Consider the following 18,324-nt stretch of genomic DNA (forward strand, 5'->3'; position numbering starts at 1 on the left):
CTTTTGGCAGTGCCTAGTGATGCACTCAGCATTGCCACCACTGTTGCTGTTACCGTTGCCATGCTTCAGTAGCTCAGAGGGGGAAGATGAGGCCCAGAGAAGGGCAGGATCTTGCCCCAGGCACATGCTGGGTCTTTGGCACAGCCAGGACTGGACACCTTGGCTCTAATGACTCCCATTTCTGCCCCAGTCTTCCTGCTGCCCTGAGTTTTATCTAGACCCAGTCAGCCTTGGTTCCAATTGACCCAGCTCTCTGTTACTATAATGCAAGATGGCGGAAGTCTGTGCATAGGGATTAAGATGCCTGCTGTCCACAGGTGCCAGGGCTCAGGAGATCCTACAGGAAGAGCTCATATCCTGTGTGGTACAGGTGGGAGAACAGATACCTGGATCTCCCATCAGGGTGAGGCAGGGGTGAGTGTGTGGGGGTTGGACCAGGCCAGGCCTGGGCAGATCAACCAAAACAGATGTACCAACCACGCTCGCCAATCCAATGTGGGTACAGAGAGTAAGTCCAGTCCCAGGAAGTGCTACTTGCTGAGATTGGCTCTAAGGGGGCTGGTTGAGTACTGGTGTGAAGGCCAGGTTAGTACCCAGAAGAGTCTGGCTGAAGGTAGAGTTTGGGAGGAAGTCCGGCTTCAAAAGTCAAAGGGCAGGTGGGTGGAAGGGAGTAGGTGGGCAACAGAGCCAGGCACGATCCTGGCCAGAGATCCATGCTCCCTCCTCCTGTGAGGAAGATGCTGGTGAGGGTGAGCTGAGCCTGAATCCTGGAGGTACTGTCTAGCCTGTGGTGTGCTAGGAAGAGCCCTGGGTCCAGGTCTGTCGGCAGCCTGCCTGCAGTGCTGAGTCTCTGCAGGGCCAGACCGCCAGCCATCATGGCCCTGCCTGGAGGCACCGGCTGGGACTGATTGGGCTGCAGCTTAATGTAAACACCCTCCATATGAAACACGTTCCTCAGACGTGACTTCATGCAGCTACTCTCTCTGTGGGCTCTGCTGCCTGGGTGGGGTGGGAAGGGCGGAGGCCCTGGGCTGGCACAGAGCTTAGAGGGGCTGTAAGCCTCCCCCTGAAGTCCTGGCTGCATGTTTTCCCCACAGTTGTCATACAAAGAGCTTCCCAAGGCAGCTGAGCCTCAGGAGCCTTCTTTTCCACTCTCACCTGCTCCCCAGCACAACCCTGGGAGATGGGTTTATCCCAGAATCTGGAGGCACAGTGAGGCCTAGTGCTGCCCAAGTTGACCCAGCTAGGGAAGGCCCAGGTCAGTGGTCACATCTGATCCAATGGAGCCCAGATTTGGAGCCCTTTCTGCTGCTAAGGATGGTCCTCCCTGATGTCACTGAGGTCAGGGGTCTGAATCCATTGTAACACTTTAGTGAGAGCTTCCTTGTGGATCTGACCCTGTCCTATTGTAGGGGACTCAGTGATGAAGACTTGGACCTGGCTCTGATGGGTTCATTCTTACTGCTTGAGGTCTATTCATTCATTTGCCCATCCATCCATCCATCCATCCATCCATCCATCCATCCATCCATCCATCCATCCATCCATCCATCCACCTACCAATCCATCCATCCATCCATCTACCTACCAGTCCATCCATCCATCTGTTCGTCTATCTGTCCACCCATCCATCTACCCATCCACTCATCCACTCTTTCATCTACCCATTCATCCACTCATCCATCCATTCAGCCCACACCCATTCATCCATCCACTCATGTATCCATCCACCTACCCATCCTTCCATTCACTCATCCACCCATCCATCTACTCACCCATCCATCTATCCATCCATTCATCCATTCATCTACCCATCCACCCACCCATCCGTCCATTCAGCCAAATACTCATTCATCCGTCCACCCATGTATCCATCTATCCACCCATCCTTCCATCTACCCATCCATCTATCCATCCATCCTCCTTCATTCATCCACCCATCCAGTTACCACCCATCCACCCATCCACCCATCCACCCATCCATCCATCCATCCATCCATCCATCCATCCATCCATCCACCCATCCATCCACCAATCCATCCACCCACCCATTCATTCATCCACCCATCCACCCACCCATCCATCTACCCATCCATCCATTCATCCACCCACCCCCCCACCCATTCATTCACCCACCCATCCACCAACCCATCCATCTACCCATCCACCCACCCATCCACTCACCCACCCATCCATCTACCCATCCATCTATACCCATCCATCTATCTATTTACCTGCCCACTCACCCATCTGTCCATCCATCTATCCACCCATCCACCCACCCACCTACCCATCCATCCTGCTTCATCCATCCTTGCTGTCTGCTGGACACACAGAGGTCTTGATGAGGACCTGCACTAGTTTACCAAAGCTGTTGGTCTCAGCCACCTACTCTGACCAAGCTGGCTCTGTCTTGAGCTCTAACCCCTGTCCTAGTTTCAGAGGCAGAGATGGCGGGCCGAGAGGCCCTGTCACTGGGCACGGAGGCCGAGCTGCCCAACAGCCTGCCGGGCGATGACCAGGATGAGTGCCTTCTCCTCCCGGGAGAGCTGTGCCAGCACCTTTGCATCAATACTGTGGGCTCTTACCACTGTGCCTGCTTTCCTGGCTTCTCACTGCAGGACGATGGCCGCACTTGCCGCCCAGGTAAGGGCCCTGATGGCCAGGGCAGGGGCTATGGGAAGGGCTGATCTTGCCAGGGGGTGTGGCATTCCTGGGGTGCACACTGTGGGGTCCTTCACTTCCTGCTACCCCACACGTTGGAACCCACAGAAGCCTGAGGCTTCCAGTGATGGGGGATTTGTGAGGCAGGAAAGATAGAAGCTTTCTTCCTGGGGCTCCATCTGCAGGGACCTGGCCCCGGCACCTTGTCCCATATTCGAGTGCAGGGACAGGCTCAGGCCACAGAGGCTCTCACCAAAACCCAGCTATCTCCCCAGTGCTGGGCCCATGGTGATCCTGAGGGATTTCCTCCCAGCCACTGGTCCCAGAATTGGTTGGTTTTTAATCCAGACACTCTTTTTCCTTTCCCCCCCTCTCTTCTTCCTTGTCTCCTTTCCTTCTACCCCCTCTGCCCCCAGTAGCTGAGACTGATCTTTCCCAAGGTATATGCACACTCCAAACCTCATTTAACTCTCATGTGAAATGGTGGGGGGGAATTAAATGTCAGTGCCCTGCGTGAGAAGGGCAGGTGCCTGGAAGTGCCTGAGGCCTGGCTGAAGACCTGAGACCTCCCCGCAACCCCCCACTTTGCTCTACCCATGACAGAGGGTCACCCTCCAGAGCCGGAAGCCCCACAGGAGCCTGCACTGAAGTCAGAATTTTCCCAGGTGGCCTCTAACACCATCCCGCTGCCACTGCCGCAGCCCAATACCTGCAAAGGTAAGCAGTGGGGGTGGTGTCTCCAGGACAGGGCCCAGGGTCCAGGGGGGGTGGGTCTCGGCTGCTTGCAGGTGGTGAGCTGTCTGGTGCTAGGTATGTGCAAGATGGCCCCTCCAAAGGATGTGCTTCTGTTTTGGGGATGATGGGCTTACCCGGGGCTGAGTGAGGAGCTGAGGAAGTCACTGGGGAGATGTGGTGTGGGGGCAGCCTAGGGCCTGGTGTGTGACCCCAAACAAGCCAGTTAGCTGCTTTTTGTCTCCATTCTTGTAACGTTAAGGTATTCAAATCCTGGTTTGCTGACCTGTTGTGGAGGCTGTGTTCAGTGCTGCGTGGAGAGTCCTCTTCTTTGTTGTTCTTCTCCTCATTCCCTTCCCCTGCTTTTTTCCCTGCCCCCTTCTCTTTCTCTTCCTCCTTCTCTCTTCTCCTCCATCTCCTCACTGTTCTTGCTGTCACTGAAGGCATGGGCTGGGATCCGAGTGGTGGGGGAGGTAGACACAGAACGTCATCCCCGACGCCAGACGGTGTTGGAGCAGACTTAATGGATGAACCAGTGAAAAGGACCAGGAGTGGGGTTCCTTGTCTCTCAGCCTCCCTGCCTCCAAGGGGCCTTGTTTCTGTGTCTCACTAGTAGGTTAGAGCCAGGGATGGGGAATGAGCCAGTGTGGACCAAGGCCAGGGCCTGGTGGTCTCTGATTTCTGTGTGGTTTCCTCCAGACAATGGACCCTGCAAGCAGGTGTGCAGCACTGTTGGGGGCTCAGCCATATGCTCCTGTTTTCCCGGCTATGCCATCATGGCGGATGGCGTGTCCTGTGAAGGTGAGTGCCTTGGGGTGCCCTCCTACCTGTGCAAACCTGAGTTGGCCTGTGATGGGGGCCTCCAGGTGGGGGTGGCTGGGACTTAAAACTTGCTGAGTTTGTGCAGGAAAAGTCTTGGCTTCTGTGATGAGCACCCCCAGTGGAGCAGGTTAAACAGTCACTCCCTCTCACCATACATGCAGTGTGTACATGCATTCCAGGGTGGGCCTGCAGCGTGGCTGCATAGGAACAGGGCCCGGACTCCTCACATGGTGTTGCTCCGCATTTCCTGGAGCAGTGCTTCTCCCGCTGAGTGTGCACCTGAGTCCCTGGAGGCCTGGGTCAAACAGGCAGTCCTGAGATTCTGCCGAATCCCCAAAGATCGAGTCAATAGGTCTGGGTGGGTGGGCCTGAGAATTTGTGCTTCTAACGAGGTGATATGGATGCTGCTGGTCCGTGGACACCACCTCCACTCACCTTGCCCTTGAGGATTGCCCTGGTCTGTGCAGCCATGTCCAGGCCTGGGTGGAGAGGGGGAAGGGGAAGCAATGCCGGTTGTTTTAAGGGCAGCCGGAAGTGTCCCCGATGGGGAGTGGGAGGGAGGCTGGACAGCAGGAATGCCTGGCTGAATCTGTTCCCAAATAAAGGACATTGGTGATGATTAGCTGTCCAAGGATCACATTCTTTTCACTCCTGTGGCCCCGCCTAGGTCTGGGTCTTGTCTTTGTGGGGCCTCTGTGGGCCAGGACCCCCCACTGTAAAATGAGGCCACTGGATCCAGCACCTGCTGGGTTGGTTCCCACAGTGAATGGCTTCTGAAGAACCAAGCTGAGAGGTCTCAAGACTCCACCTCCTGCCTGGGGGCAGGACAGAAATGGAGTATGCAGAGTCTAGGAAATACGGCAGTTCTGGCTCAGATGAGACCCTGGTGGGTGTCCGGGGGAGAACAGAGTCAAGTCTGCCTGGATGAATACCCACATCCCTCCCAGAAGCTGAAAGCCCATGTCCATCCCCAGCCGAGACTGTGTTCTGATGTGAACAAACACCATCCTACGAGCCCAGAGAGGACAGTAGACTTGCCCAGGGTCCATGACGTGGCAGTGACCGGCAGGCCTTCCTCTCCGATGCTGGGGGCAGCTCTCAGGTCCAGGTGGTGCTGGGTTCTCTGGGCCCTGCCCCCCATCTCCCAGGGCCCTGAAGATGTAAGGGCTGCATCTTTTCTGGGGCAGGCCTCCTTTGGGCCCAGTCCTGTGAGGCCCCTCTGCCTATGCTGGTCATGCAGCCTAGCCCATGTCTGCGTATCCCCAGGACCCCCTCCCTCCTCTGGAAGCCCTGGCAGTGAAAGCTGGGGTCCAGGTTGCAATGGGCATTCAGAGGGGCACCTGCTCTGCGGAGGAGCGCTGCTCAACTCTGCTGCATTGGAAATAATCAAGTGAGTTCCAAACATGTTGAGCACAAGAATGATTAAAACACTTCCAGATTTCAGGTTTCTCTTGAAACTTTGTGAAATCTGCATACATGGGGCCCACACCCCTGTCCCCTTTTGGATGGAGCACAGACACTCAGTGTCCTGGAGCCGCTGTGGGCCCTTCCCTGGTTTATTTGGCTGGCCTGGTCCCCTAAGTACTGGACTTTGCAAGCTCTCGGTGGCATGGTTCTCTTGGCGCCTGTGGATGTGGGAAGTATTGAGTGCGTACGGGAGGCAGCCTCTGGTCCTGTCCCCACTGTGACTGTGGGCAGCCACCCACCCTCTCTGAGTCTCACCTCGCCACCGTCCTTACTGGGGCAGTGGGGACCAGCTCTGCACATTCAGACTTGGGCCCAAGGCCCAGCTACACAGTCAGGCGGGGAGGCCTCAGGCAGGCCCCCGCCCCTTGCTAGGTCTCATTCTCCTGTCACTGGATGCTCCGTGGCAGCCCATGTCCCTCTAACAGTCCTTCTGTTTTTCCTCCTGCGGCTGCCACTAGACCAAGACGAGTGCCTGATGGGTGCTCATGATTGTAGCCGGCGACAGTTCTGTGTGAACACCCTGGGATCCTTCTACTGTGTCAACCACACAGTGCTCTGTGCTGATGGCTATATCCTCAATGCGCACAGGAAGTGCGTGGGTAAGCCAGGGCCCCGCCTGCCACCTGCCGTCACAGCTCTCCGCTCTGCTCCACGCCAAGCCCGCCACACTGTGGCCACATGCCAAAGGGCCTGCCCTTTGCATGTGAGCTCTCAGCATAGCCGGCACCCCCCACCCCCGTGCTCCATGTTGTGCCCTTGTGTCCTGGCGTCTTGTCCCGCTTGGCTGCCAGCTCCACCCGGAGGCTGCTTTCCCCAGGGACGTGTCTGTGTCAGGGAACTGGATGTGTGGCCTGGTGGATCATGGACCCCACCTGGGCTGCAGGAAAATGAGGGGGTCAGACATGCTGGGAGCAGGATAGCACGTGTGGGGTCTGGAGGCCGGAGGCCTAGCCAAGCAGGACCCCCAGAAGCTCTGTGGCCTTGGATGAATGACTTGTCTTCCCCCAGCCATGGTTTTCTCATCTGTAATAAGGAGGCTGTTGATCCTCTTTTGATGATTGTGTGACATGTGTGCGGGGTAGCACAGACCCCGGGCACCGTGAGCATGCTACAACAGCTACGTGCCTTCCCCAGGGTCCCCCGCAGAGGCTGGTGGATGGAGGCTGGGGTCCAGCAGAGCCCGCCTCGCATACCAGCTTGGCATTCCTTTGCTATGTGACCTTGAGCGGCGGAACTCTCCTCTCTGAGCCTTCCTTTCCTCCCCTCTGACCGTGGGGCCAGAGGACTGGATGAGGGCTCATACCCGGCACCTGGCCTGCACATCGCCCAGGTTGGTGCTCAGTGATGCCTCTCCCTTCCCCTCTCTTAGGCCCCATGTGGGCCAGGCGCCGTGGCTCTGGGAGTGCTCTGTGCGTACATGTCTGCAGCCTCTGATGTTTTCAGAGGACTGTAAACCCTTGTCGTCCTCCAGTTTGTGGTCCCAAACGGAGATAGACCCAAAGTAGCTGGGACTCGGGGTAGACTGTGGTAAATGCCATCACAGAGACACGCGCAGAGGGCGAGGTCATTCCAGCTGGTGGCATTGGGTTAGCATTTGGAAATCAGGAAGGGCATACAGGGTGGAAGGAACAGCTTGAATAAAGGTTTAGAAGTAGGATCAGAACATAGTGCGTTCAGGGCATGTGACCAGAGCCCCGTTTGTCTTCTCTGTGCTTGGGGACCATGTCCAGCCTGGACATATCCCCTTCCTTCCTCGCCTTTCACCACTGGGCACATGGGCCCATCGTGCTGGGCTGAATGCCTGCTGCAGACATGTTTGCCCTAGGCCTCTAGCCGTCGGCACAACATGCGCCTCCTGACCCTGCTTGCCAGCAGCCGGCCAGCTCTTCCTGTCTGGGTTGGGTCCGTGTGTGTATGTCTGGGAAGGCGGATCCCACCAGGGCCCACGAGCACCCCTCCCATGATGCCCTGCCCTCTCACAGTGCCTGGGTACGCAGGCTCGTCTGACTGCCTGGAGATAAGACATGCTAAAAGGCATCCCCAGGCAGCTGCAAAGTGGGTTCTAGGAATGAAAGAACAAGGGCACATTCCATTCAGCAAAATTGATGAGCTCACATGCATTCCTTTATTTCTTTCCCTCCTTGTTCATCCTGTACAAACCCGTCAGCGCCTCTTCATCCTTCCATGCCCCTTGCACGCGTGTTCATCCCGTCGTGTTAGCACCTGCTGCGCGTTCTTTCCGTCATTTGTACGTCCACAAATGTCCACTGGGCTCTCCTGCAGTTCATTTGTTTGCTCTGCACTTGTTTATTAACCCAGGCAGGTGAGATGGGAGGCTCATGCTAGGATCAAGAATGTGGCCTCTGCAGCCAGCCTGCCTGCCTGTGCTGAAATCCTGGCTCTTTTGATTTCTAATCATAAGACCTTAAACCAGTTGGTTAAACTCTCTGAGCCTCAGTTTCCTCATCTGTGAATGAGATAACAGCACCTACCTCAAGGAGTCATTGTGGGGATTAAATGAATTAGTCCATTTAAAGAAGTTGCTACTCTTGTGACATCATTGTTATGATTCAATCAATGTTACACTGAGGCAACCTGCAGAGGTAGTAAGCTCCCCATCACTGGAGGTATGTAAATCAAAGTGGGACAGTATTGGGTGCGACCTGTGCCAGGGACTCCCCTGTGTTTACCATTTGCCTTTTGTGGTCTGTACTTTGAAGACTGTCTTGGGCACAGGGAAAAGTGTTTCAGGTGGGCCAGGCTGCAAGAAGATGTGATGGAGGCAACCCCCAGCTCTGAGCACCCCATGAAGTGGTGCTGCAGCAGTGCCTGAATGATGGGGCAAGGGTACAGCTCTGGGCCGGGCACTCTGGCTTCCGTTCTTGATCTGCCACATGGCTGTCCGTGTGACTCTGGTCTAGTCACAGCACTACTGGGAGGCTGATTTCCTCCTCTGAGAAATGGGGCTTGCAGAACGATGTCCTCTAAACCACCTGACCCTGGTGAGCCTCTGCTCATGGTGCTGCTGTTATTTAATTACCATAATTCCTCCAGGCTGTGGGTGGCTCCTTGGGTTATGGGCATTTCTGGGGTCCTGGGAATGGTCTCCCTCTGTAAGTCCAGCCTATAAATCTGAAATCTTTATCTTGCCCAGCCAAGCCTTCCTTGGAAACCACTGGCCCAGTTGGAAACCACTGGCCTTCCCCTCCTCCCCATTCCCAGCCATCCCCGGGTCTGCCTGGCCTGGACACTGTTTGGTTCACCTGTGAGTTTGGGAGGGTCTCTTTCCCCAGGGCCTTGGCCTCCACCTCTCCACCTGGTCATCTAGTCATCCTTGTAGACTCAGCTCAAATGTCACCACTCCTGAGAAGTGGCTCTGATGGTCCAGACCCCAGCAGGCAGTTCTCTGGCCAGAGCCCCCAAGCGTCCACCTGCCTATCCTTGAGGGCCGGGGCTGGGGCCGACACACCCATTTGGTCACAGGAGCCTAGCACAGAGTTATGTGTGTGGAATGGATGGATAAGCAGAGGACTAGTGCACCTGACTGCCGCCACAAGGTGGAGCAGCAGGAGGGGGTAAATGGGTCAGCCTTCCACGCTGGCTTGGCGCTAGCCTTGGGGCGGTTTCTGAGTTGGTGGCCTCTATGGCCCCTGGGCAGTTTCTGAGTTGGTGGCCTCTGTGGCCACTGTGGCCTGGGGGTGGTTTCTGAGTTGGTGGCCTCTGTGGCCCGGGGGTGGTTTCTGAGTTGGTGGCCTCTGTGGCCCGGGGGTGGTTTCTGAGTTGGTGGCCTCTGTGGCCCGGGGGTGGTTTCTGAGTTGGTGGCGTCTGTGGCCCGGGGGTGGTTTCTGAGTTGGTGGCGTCTGTGGCCCGGGGGTGGTTTCTGAGTTGGTGGCCTCTGTGGCCCGGGGGTGGTTTCTGAGTTGGTGGCGTCTGTGGCCCGGGGGTGGTTTCTGAGTTGGTGGCCTCTGTGGCCCGGGGGTGGTTTCTGAGTTGGTGGCGTCTGTGGCCCTGGGGTGATTTCTGAGTTGGTGGCCTCCGTGGCCCGGGGACGGTTTCTGAGCCTCTGTGGCTCCCCACCTCCCTTATGCGTCCTCTCTCTCCTTCACTGGCTTCTCCTCTCCCCAACTGCTTATCCCTGAAATCTCCCAGGAGCTGGTCCTTGGCCTCCTCTTCGTGTGATCTCTCCCCTGGGTGGCCTCGGCCATCTGACCATTCTCAAGTTAGTATTCCCACTCAGATCCGTTGTGTGAACTCCAAGGCACGTCCTCAGCTGCCTCTTCACCCTCAAACTCTCATGGTCAGCAGGGCTCCCACCTTCCCCCACAGCCTACACCTCACAGCTGGCCCTCACTGTCACCTGTCCAGCTGCGTGGCCAGAAGCTCTGGGCCCCTCTTCCTGCCTCACCTTCATCTCATCCATCAGTGGGTTTTGTTGGTTCCAGCTTCACAATACTTCAGAATCTAGCCCTTTCTCCCAGCCCATTGAAAGTAGTCCGAGCCACTGAATCTCCTGCCTGGATCCTCACGCCTATTCTCCAGCCCCTGCCAGGGATCCCTGCTCCAAATTAATAAGACCACTCTCTCTTTTGCTTGGAACTCTCTATGACTCCCTCCGTTCCTCCTGCTCACCCTCTTTCTCCCTTCGCTCTCCTGCAGAACACCCACCTCCTGGCGGGCCCTTGAACCTACACAACTGGCTTCCTTCTCAGGGCCTTCACGTCCCTGACCCCTCTGCCTGGACTGTCTGCATGGCCCAGTCTGTCATCTTGTCACATCTTTGCTCAGATGTCATCTTTTCTGAGAATCCATCCCTGACCCATCCCCCCCAGTGCCCCCCGCTGTACCTGGGCACTCCCTGTCTCCTGCGTCCTGCTGTGTTTGGTCCATAGCACTCAGCACTGCCTCCATTTATGTTTGTTTATGTATTTATTGTGTCCACTCCCCTTGAATGTCTGCCCCACAAGGGCAGGGATTTCTGTCTTGGTCACTGATGTACACCCAGTGCCAAGAGCAGTGCTTGGTGCATAGCAGGTGCTCAATAAATCTTTGTTGAATGAAGGGATGTTTGGGTGCTGAGACATCAGCCACATCTCTGAATGGTGAGCTCCTTGAGGGCAGGGCCTGGAGCTCTCTCCCTCCTGGTGGCCCAAGGTCTGCTGGCTGCACTCAGCCACTGTTCTGGGGACTCTGCAGCCTCTGACGGCCTCGCTCTCCCCGCAGACATCAACGAGTGTGTGACGGACCTGCACACGTGCAGCCGGGGCGAGCACTGTGTGAACACGCTGGGCTCCTTCCACTGCTACAAGGCACTCACCTGCGAGCCGGGCTATGCCCTCAAGGATGGCGAGTGCGAAGGTGAGAAGGGCCCAGAAGGACCAACTGGAGGCCCCGCCCCGTGGCCAGTTTTGCCCCACCGCTCCCTGGTCCCACCCCTGTCCTGCCCTGGCCACGCTCAGGCCTGGCCATGCCCCTTTCCATCCCCTCCTTTCTAGCAAACTCCCCTTAGTTGGGTTTCCTGCTGGTGGGAAGACCCCACGATGGTGGTGTTTGGGGCAGAGATGGGAGTCTGAGGCAGGGTAAGGGCAGGCTAGGTCCACCCCGGCTTTGCTCCTGCCTGCTGGTGTCTGGGTGCCAGTTATCCCCCTTGCTGTGGCCTGGTTTGTACATTGAGGTGGAGCCCACAGAGGGCTCACTCTGTCCCTTTCACTGGAAAATTCCAGCCTTCTAAGCAGAGGGAGGGGTTTCATCCAACCCTTTCAACAAGTACTTCCTGAGTTGCTCTTATGTGCCTGCTGGGTCCTGGGTACCAGGGATCCAGGGTGGGGTGCTGTGGCCCTTCTCTGACCTTGTGGTTGGGGCAGTGGGGTCCACACAGGCAAACGGAGATGGCAGAGTGACTGGGGGCTGGGGGGCCCTGTAAGTGGTGGGTTCAAGGAGGCCCCCGGAGGAGGTGATGTTGAAGTTGAGACCTGAATGAGAAGCTCCTGGGGAGGGTGTTCGGGCAGAGGGGGCAGCATGCCAAGGCCTGTTCGGTGTAGGGAGGAAGCACTCTTGGCACATTCCAGAAAAAGAAAGAAAGTCTCCGGGATTGGAGCCTTCTTGCTACCTGTGCTACCTCCCTAAAGTGTGAACACATGACGTTACCTTAGAGATTTAGGTACACGGTGGGGACATCCCCACTTCTGCCCCCTGCAAGTGTGGGACAGCGGCTAACAGAGAAGGCTTGGGAGCCAGTCCCCCGGGTTCTGGTCCTGGTCCAGTGCTCCCCAGCGGTAGAGCCTTGTTTGTGCCTCAGTTTCCCTCTTTGTAAGATGGGGCTTGTCATGACATCTACTTCTTAGGGCTGTGTGGGGATTAAGGAAATAAATCCATCTCAGAGTGCCCAGAACAATGGTGGGACCAAGGAGAAGCGCAGTAAACATGGTCACGTCGTTATTACTCCTGGGACAAAGGCCATGCCAGCAACAATGTGGCTGTGCCAGCTTCCCAGGGAGATCTTTGTGGCCATCAGGGTCATGGGTCTGAGGGCGGGGATGTGTGGGCAGGGCTGCTGGGTGTAAAGGCAGGACCTGCCCCCCAGCCCTTGACACCCAGCCTCTCCGCTGCAGACGTGGATGAGTGTGCGATGGGCACGCACACCTGCCAGGCGGGCTTCTTGTGCCAGAACACCAAGGGCTCCTTCTACTGCCAGGCCCGGCAGCGCTGCATGGATGGCTTCCTGCAGGATCCTGAAGGCAACTGTGTGGGTGAGCGGGGGCTGCAGGGCTGGGGATCACCAGCTTAGGGCTCTACTGGAGGCATGGTGGGGGCTTTGAGGGCTTTAGAGACCAGGGAGGCTTGGCTTGCTGCTCCATTCCTCTCCCAGCCCCGTTGTCCCTACCTGTGAATGGGCATGTCAAGTGTTCAACCCTGGGGGGCACCACTGTCCCCAAAGTGTAGCTGCTCCTATTACCTTGAGCTGTGAAACCTCGGCTGAGTTATTATTCAGTGGCCTCTGTGAAGCTATCTGTGGGGTTGGACTGGATGCAAATGAGTATCCAGTTTTTTTAACCAGTCAGCAGTGGCTATGTGATAGATCATGACCTGGCACATACATCTACACACATCCAGGAAGAACTGCAACACCAATGTCCCCACACAGTACTGCGTGTGACACCCACTGAAATTTCCCATTTTCAGAGAATGCTAGTGAGACCTCCTAGAGTGATTCCATGCCGTACTTGAGGGTTGAGACTTAACAGTTTTACAGATGCCGGCCTAGTCCCCAAGTGGGTCTGAGATTCTACCCGCTCTGCACCCCCCATCAACTCCTTCCAAAAAAGGGTTTGCTAACTTAGTCTCTGTGCCTCTAAAACTTCTTGTTAATGTGCTGTACTTCCCTGGCACCTAGACCCCTGGCACGTGGTTGGTGTAGTTATCCTAGCACTCAGCCTCGATCCCACCCCGCCTCCAGCTGCTCTGTTGGGCAGATGTGAGAGGGCGTAGGGCCAGCCATCAGGTACTTGGGTTCTGGGAGGTGTATCCCTTGGGTAGTGGGGCACAGGGGTGGGACAGTCTGGCCCTGCAGCTCTGACCAGGGCTGGTCTGGAGCCCAGGACGGATCCCCTCCCAGTATGGCCCTGGGAGGGGCTGGGGCCTGGGAGGACGCCATGCCGGGCTCCCTGTCACCTACACCTGCCTCTGCAGACATCAACGAGTGCACGTCACTGTCCGAGCCATGTCGGCAAGGCTTCAGCTGCATCAACACAGTGGGCTCCTACACGTGCCAGAGGAACCCGCTGATCTGCGCGCGCGGCTACCACGCCAGCGATGATGGGGCCAAGTGTGTGGGTAAGGCCAGCTGCCTCCGCCCTGCCAGCCAGCCTGGCCTGCCTGCTTCCCCACCCGTGGGAGGTGTGTGTGGAGGGAGCCCCAGGCCTCAAGGTACCCTGCTCACCCCCCACAGACGTGAACGAGTGTGAGACGGGTGTGCACCGCTGCGGTGAGGGCCAGGTGTGCCACAACCTCCCCGGCTCCTACCGCTGTGACTGCAAAGCCGGCTTTCAGCGGGATGCCTTCGGCCGGGGCTGCATCGGTAGGTAGGCTGGTGGCCAGGACCCTTGGGGAACACCTGGCTGGGCCCCTGCCCTCTGTGCACTCCACCTCCCCATGCCCAGCACCTCCACTGCCTGAGTGGGGCCCACCTGCTGGAGCCCCCAAGGTCGCCTTCCAGCTGGCCTCATCCTCCTGCTGGGCCTGCCAGGGCCTGGCTCTGGCCCCCGCCCCCACCTTCTCAGTCCCTCCTGTCTCATCTCTGTGCCTCTGCCCCTCTTACTCTGGTCTTTCCTGCTTCCCTCAGTCTCTGTCACCATCTCTTCTTGTCTGTTGGTTTGCCTGGGTCTGTCCCTCTGGCCTCTTCCTCTCGCCTTCCTCCAATACCCTTGCTGCCTCCCCGCCACCTGGTCTCTTTGCCTCTCTTTTTCCCTGTCCTGGCCTCTCTCTATCTTTCCTTCTGGGTCCCTCTCTCACTTAGCCTCCCCTTCGGCCCTGGATGGCCCTTGGGGGTGGAGGGAGCTGGCTTTAGGGCCACCTACCCTGTACCTGCTGCCTGTCCTCCCACAGATGTGAATGAGTGCTGGGCCTCGCCAGGCCGCCTGTGCCAGCACACGTGTGAGAACACACTCGGCTCCTACCGCTGTTCCTGCGCCTCCGGGTTCCTGCTAGCAGCGGACGGCAAGCACTGTGAAGGTACGCTCGTCCTCATCTCTGACCCTATGCCGCCTGGTATCTGCAGTGGGCAGACCCACCGTGGAAGGCCCAGAGCCTTCCCTGACCCTTCACCCTTACACTGTCACCCTCACATCTTCACCCATGCTGGCCCTTCCCTCCTCCTCTGTCTGGCCCAACCCTCTCTGGCCTCCACTCTCACCTTCCTCCTGTTGTTTTCTGCCCTGAATTCCCCTGCTAATGTCCTGGGGCCCCAGCTGCCTCAGTCCAGAGGGGCTGGGTCTCTGTGTCATCCGTACCCACAAATAGGGTATCTGAGGCATCCAAGGTCCGTGTACCTACCTGTGCGGGATGCGCCTGTGGCTGAGGGAGGGGCTGTAACATTATTCCCATATGTGTTCATGGTGCTGTTGGCCCCAGCTCAGTGGGGACTGGTGTGGAGTAAGGCCACCAGGCTGCTCAGTGAGGGGGTGAGGGGCCAAGCCAGAAGGCCATGGGGTCTTGGCCCCATTTACCTGGCACGGTCTTTCCCAGCCCCTCCCCAGCCTGGAGGCAATTTCCTCATTTTCTCCTGGTGAGGTGAGTTGACTGAGACCCCTGGGAGGCCATGGATCCCTTCCCAGTCACCAGGCCTGGCAGGAGAGCTGGCCCTCACATGGGTCAACCCCAGTCCAGGCTGGGGAGCTTGGTGGGCCTGGCTGTCAGACAGCATTTGGATGGGCTCTCCAAGGCAGACTTGGGCCCTGCCATAACTGCCTGCTGGTGTCCCTGCAGATGTGAATGAATGTGAGGCCCAGCGCTGCAGCCAGGAGTGTGCCAACATCTACGGCTCCTACCAGTGCTACTGCCGCCAGGGCTACCAGCTGGCTGAGGACGGGCACACCTGCACAGGTACCTCTCCCCTGTCCAAGGGCCCCCTTCCAGAGAGGCCCTCCTTTCCCTTGTGCCAGGCTCCCCGAGAGTCCCTCCTGGGCCATGGACACAGAAAGGTTTTAGCATCAGATCTGAGTTCAAGCCCCAGCCCTGCAGTTTCCTGGCTGTGTGACCTTGGGCAGATTGCCTCTCCACTCTGACTTCAGGCTCCTCCTCTGTAAAATGGGAAGAATTGTCCCGACTTCAGGGGGATGAAGAACTAAGTTTACATAGGTGCCCATGACTGGCATCTGATTGTCCCCTCAGCTGGTAGTAGCAGTCACGGAGCAGCCCTAGGGCATAAGCACTGGAGTGGGAGTCCTGTTTTGCTTCGTGTCCTTGGTCAACTCTCTTCTATCTCAGTCCCCTTGTCTTCATTTAAAAAATGGGCCCCTAAGCTCTATGGCTGTGACAGGGACAGGCTGACTGTCAGTGGCTGGGCTCTGTGGGTGGACGAGGTTCACCAGGGGCTGAACCTCTCTCTGACAGACATCGACGAGTGTGCTCAAGGCGCCGGCATCCTCTGCACCTTCCGCTGTCTCAACGTGCCAGGGAGCTACCAGTGTGCATGCCCTGAGCAGGGCTACACCATGACGGCCAACGGGAGGTCCTGCAAGGGTGAGCAAGTCCCCCCACACGCCCCCGCCTCCATCAGGGCCTTGGGCAGGCTCCAAGCAGGCACAGAAAAGCTCACACAGCTTGCATGCACTTGGAGCCCCCACACCCAGTGAATAAATGCAGGATGGCCAATGCTACCAGTGGCCATGTTAACTGAGGTTGTGCCTGGGATGAAGAACGTGACAATCTTGCTGCTGCTCAATCCAGCTTAGAATCTTCCAGTCTTGTGCTCAGCTCTGGACCCTGCCCTGAGAGTGGAACAGGGATACTATGGGGTGGTTCTACGGAGGCACGAAGCCTGCCCAGTGGGGAGACTGCAGAAGAGCCGCAGGGGTCCCAGGCAGTGTCCCGAGGCTCTGCAGTGTTATGCAGGCACAAGGAAATCAGGCAGGTCTGTGGACCCAGAGAGTAGGGCGGGATCCTGGGGAGTAGGGAAGGGTGTCATGGGGAGGCTTTTCCCAACCCTGGTGCAGAAAGGTATTCTCCTCATCAGAGCTGTGTAGAGCTGGGAGGGGCTGCACAATGGGAGGGTCCCCCACTCCCCTGCTATTAAGGATGTACAAGAGCTGGGCAGTCACATGTGGAATTTGCAAGATAGGGGACTGTGTCCCTGGATAGAGACCATGTTCTGTGATATTTAATGTTCCTCCTCTGCTAGAGAGTCGTAATTCTAAGTTCTGTGCCATTTGCCACCAGATTCCGGGCCTGGTAAGCCACCAGGGGGTGAGGGGCCAGGACACAGAAGGGGTCATTGCCCCAGGAGAACCAACCACTCAGCCCCTTGGCCTCTTGGCCCCTCGCTCCCTAGGCCCCTCGGTCCCTTGGCGCCGCAGAGCTCAGACCTCCTCCTGACTTCAGTGGCCAGGTCTTCCCCACACATGGAGCTGAGAACCTGGAGTTCCCTGGGGTGCAGCTTTCGGGGTGTGACCAGGGTCCTGGCCCAGCCTTGGGCATCTTCTTAACCCACAAAAGCAGAGGGGTCAGAGTTAGCTCCCAGAAGGGTTTGGAGTTAGCCCAGCATGGTGCAGACTGGTGGCTGCTACCTGTCAGTGGATCCTGAGATCAAGTCGATAGACTTCAGCCAGCTGTCTGTGTTCTCCTTTCCATTAGCATAGAACAGAAAGCAGCATAGGGCAGGGTGGAGTGGCGCGGCATGGGGCAGGTCAGAGTGCAGTGTGACCCTAGGTTCCAGCCCTTATGTGTGTACCTAGTCCCAGTGCACAAGGAGTCCTTTGTGTGGGTGGATGCAAACATATCAGAGTCATAAGTTAAATCAGAAGACCGTGAGAAGACCCTATAAATCACTGACTGGGAGGCCTGCTGGGCCCACAGAAGCTGGCTTAGGTCTTGCTGGCTGCAAAGCCCTCTTCTTTTTAATTAAAAAAAAAAAGTTGGTATGGACTCCGTAAAAGGTAAGGATTCTATTCACCATGTGCTCAGCTCGGTGGGAAATACGACTTTATCCTTCTGGATTGTGATTTCACATGTGACACCAAGGCCCTGTTCCTCCTGGTGGCAGAACACAAGTGTGGCCACTTCAAGGAAGCCCCATCAGACACTGCAGTGACATTTGCTCTTGGAGGAGTTTCAGGATGCAAACCTGTCTACACTGAGGACAGACTCTCCCTGGCTGTTTATTTTCTGACCCACACCAAGCACCTTGGGGGTGCTCGGGACACCTGGATGCCCACATGTGCCTGGCTGGCCACTAGAGAGGGCTTCCTGGGACCTGGCATACGCCCATCGTGGGTGCACCTGACCCCAGCGCTTCTCTCCTGCCCGGGCTTGCCCACCACCCCATCTCTGCGTCCTCTTCTTGGGGTGGCTGCCCCTCTGCCCTAACGACTTGCTCTGTGTTGAAGAACTGGCGAGGCCAGGTCCCCTCTGCAGGCCCCCAGTGTGCCACCAGCCCCACCAGGAGGTTGGGGCAAGGTAGAGCCCCACACCTGCACATCTGCCGCCCTCGCTTCCTCTCCAGACCTTCCTTCTGGAAGAGCCTTCTGACTCACATGGTGGGCGAGGGCACAGTGGGGGCTGCCGGCTCCCTGGCCTCATCCATTTCACAGGTCACTCTATGTAGCCACTTCTGCAGCTCCTGACCTTCAGAGCTAAGAGGCTGTCCTCTTCTCCTGTTCTGGCTTGGGCCAAATCCTGAGGTCTCTCGGCTCAAACAGGGTCGGGGGAGGCTGGCTTGGGGGAAAGAATGTGTTGGATAATGTCTCCGTTAGCCTTTAGCCTCTCTCCAATAGTTAAAAAAAAAGGACGGGAAAATCCGAAGGAATTTAGACACAGCCCTCTCCCCTGGCATGCACACTCCATGAAGGTAGGGCCCTATCTGTCCGGCTCACCAGCATCTAGAGCAATGCCCAGCACATAGTAGGTGCTCATTGGACATTTGACCCC

At 57.2% G+C, this 18,324-nt stretch overlaps 1 protein-coding gene across 2 annotated transcripts in view; it reads left to right on the forward strand.

Moving 5' to 3' along the window:
• The window catches only part of FBLN2 (fibulin 2), a 92,089-nt gene that overhangs the window by 69,260 nt on the left and 4,505 nt on the right, over positions 1–18,324 (forward strand). Inside the window, exons 6-16 of one of the 2 annotated variants that reach the window (XM_024244484.3) lie at positions 2,437–2,646; positions 3,268–3,381; positions 4,096–4,197; positions 6,144–6,284; positions 10,906–11,040; positions 12,294–12,431; positions 13,372–13,515; positions 13,631–13,759; positions 14,287–14,412; positions 15,166–15,282; positions 15,793–15,921. In XM_024244484.3, coding sequence (XP_024100252.1) covers positions 2,437–2,646; positions 3,268–3,381; positions 4,096–4,197; positions 6,144–6,284; positions 10,906–11,040; positions 12,294–12,431; positions 13,372–13,515; positions 13,631–13,759; positions 14,287–14,412; positions 15,166–15,282; positions 15,793–15,921 — 1,485 coding nt within the window. The remainder of the gene's footprint in view (positions 1–2,436; positions 2,647–3,267; positions 3,382–4,095; positions 4,198–6,143; positions 6,285–10,905; positions 11,041–12,293; positions 12,432–13,371; positions 13,516–13,630; positions 13,760–14,286; positions 14,413–15,165; positions 15,283–15,792; positions 15,922–18,324) is intronic. The other variant, XM_024244485.3, reaches the window with a different exon arrangement.

Source organism: Pongo abelii, chromosome 2, assembly GCF_028885655.2.
Source record: "Pongo abelii isolate AG06213 chromosome 2, NHGRI_mPonAbe1-v2.0_pri, whole genome shotgun sequence".
NCBI classification, from domain to species: domain Eukaryota; kingdom Metazoa; phylum Chordata; class Mammalia; order Primates; family Hominidae; genus Pongo; species Pongo abelii.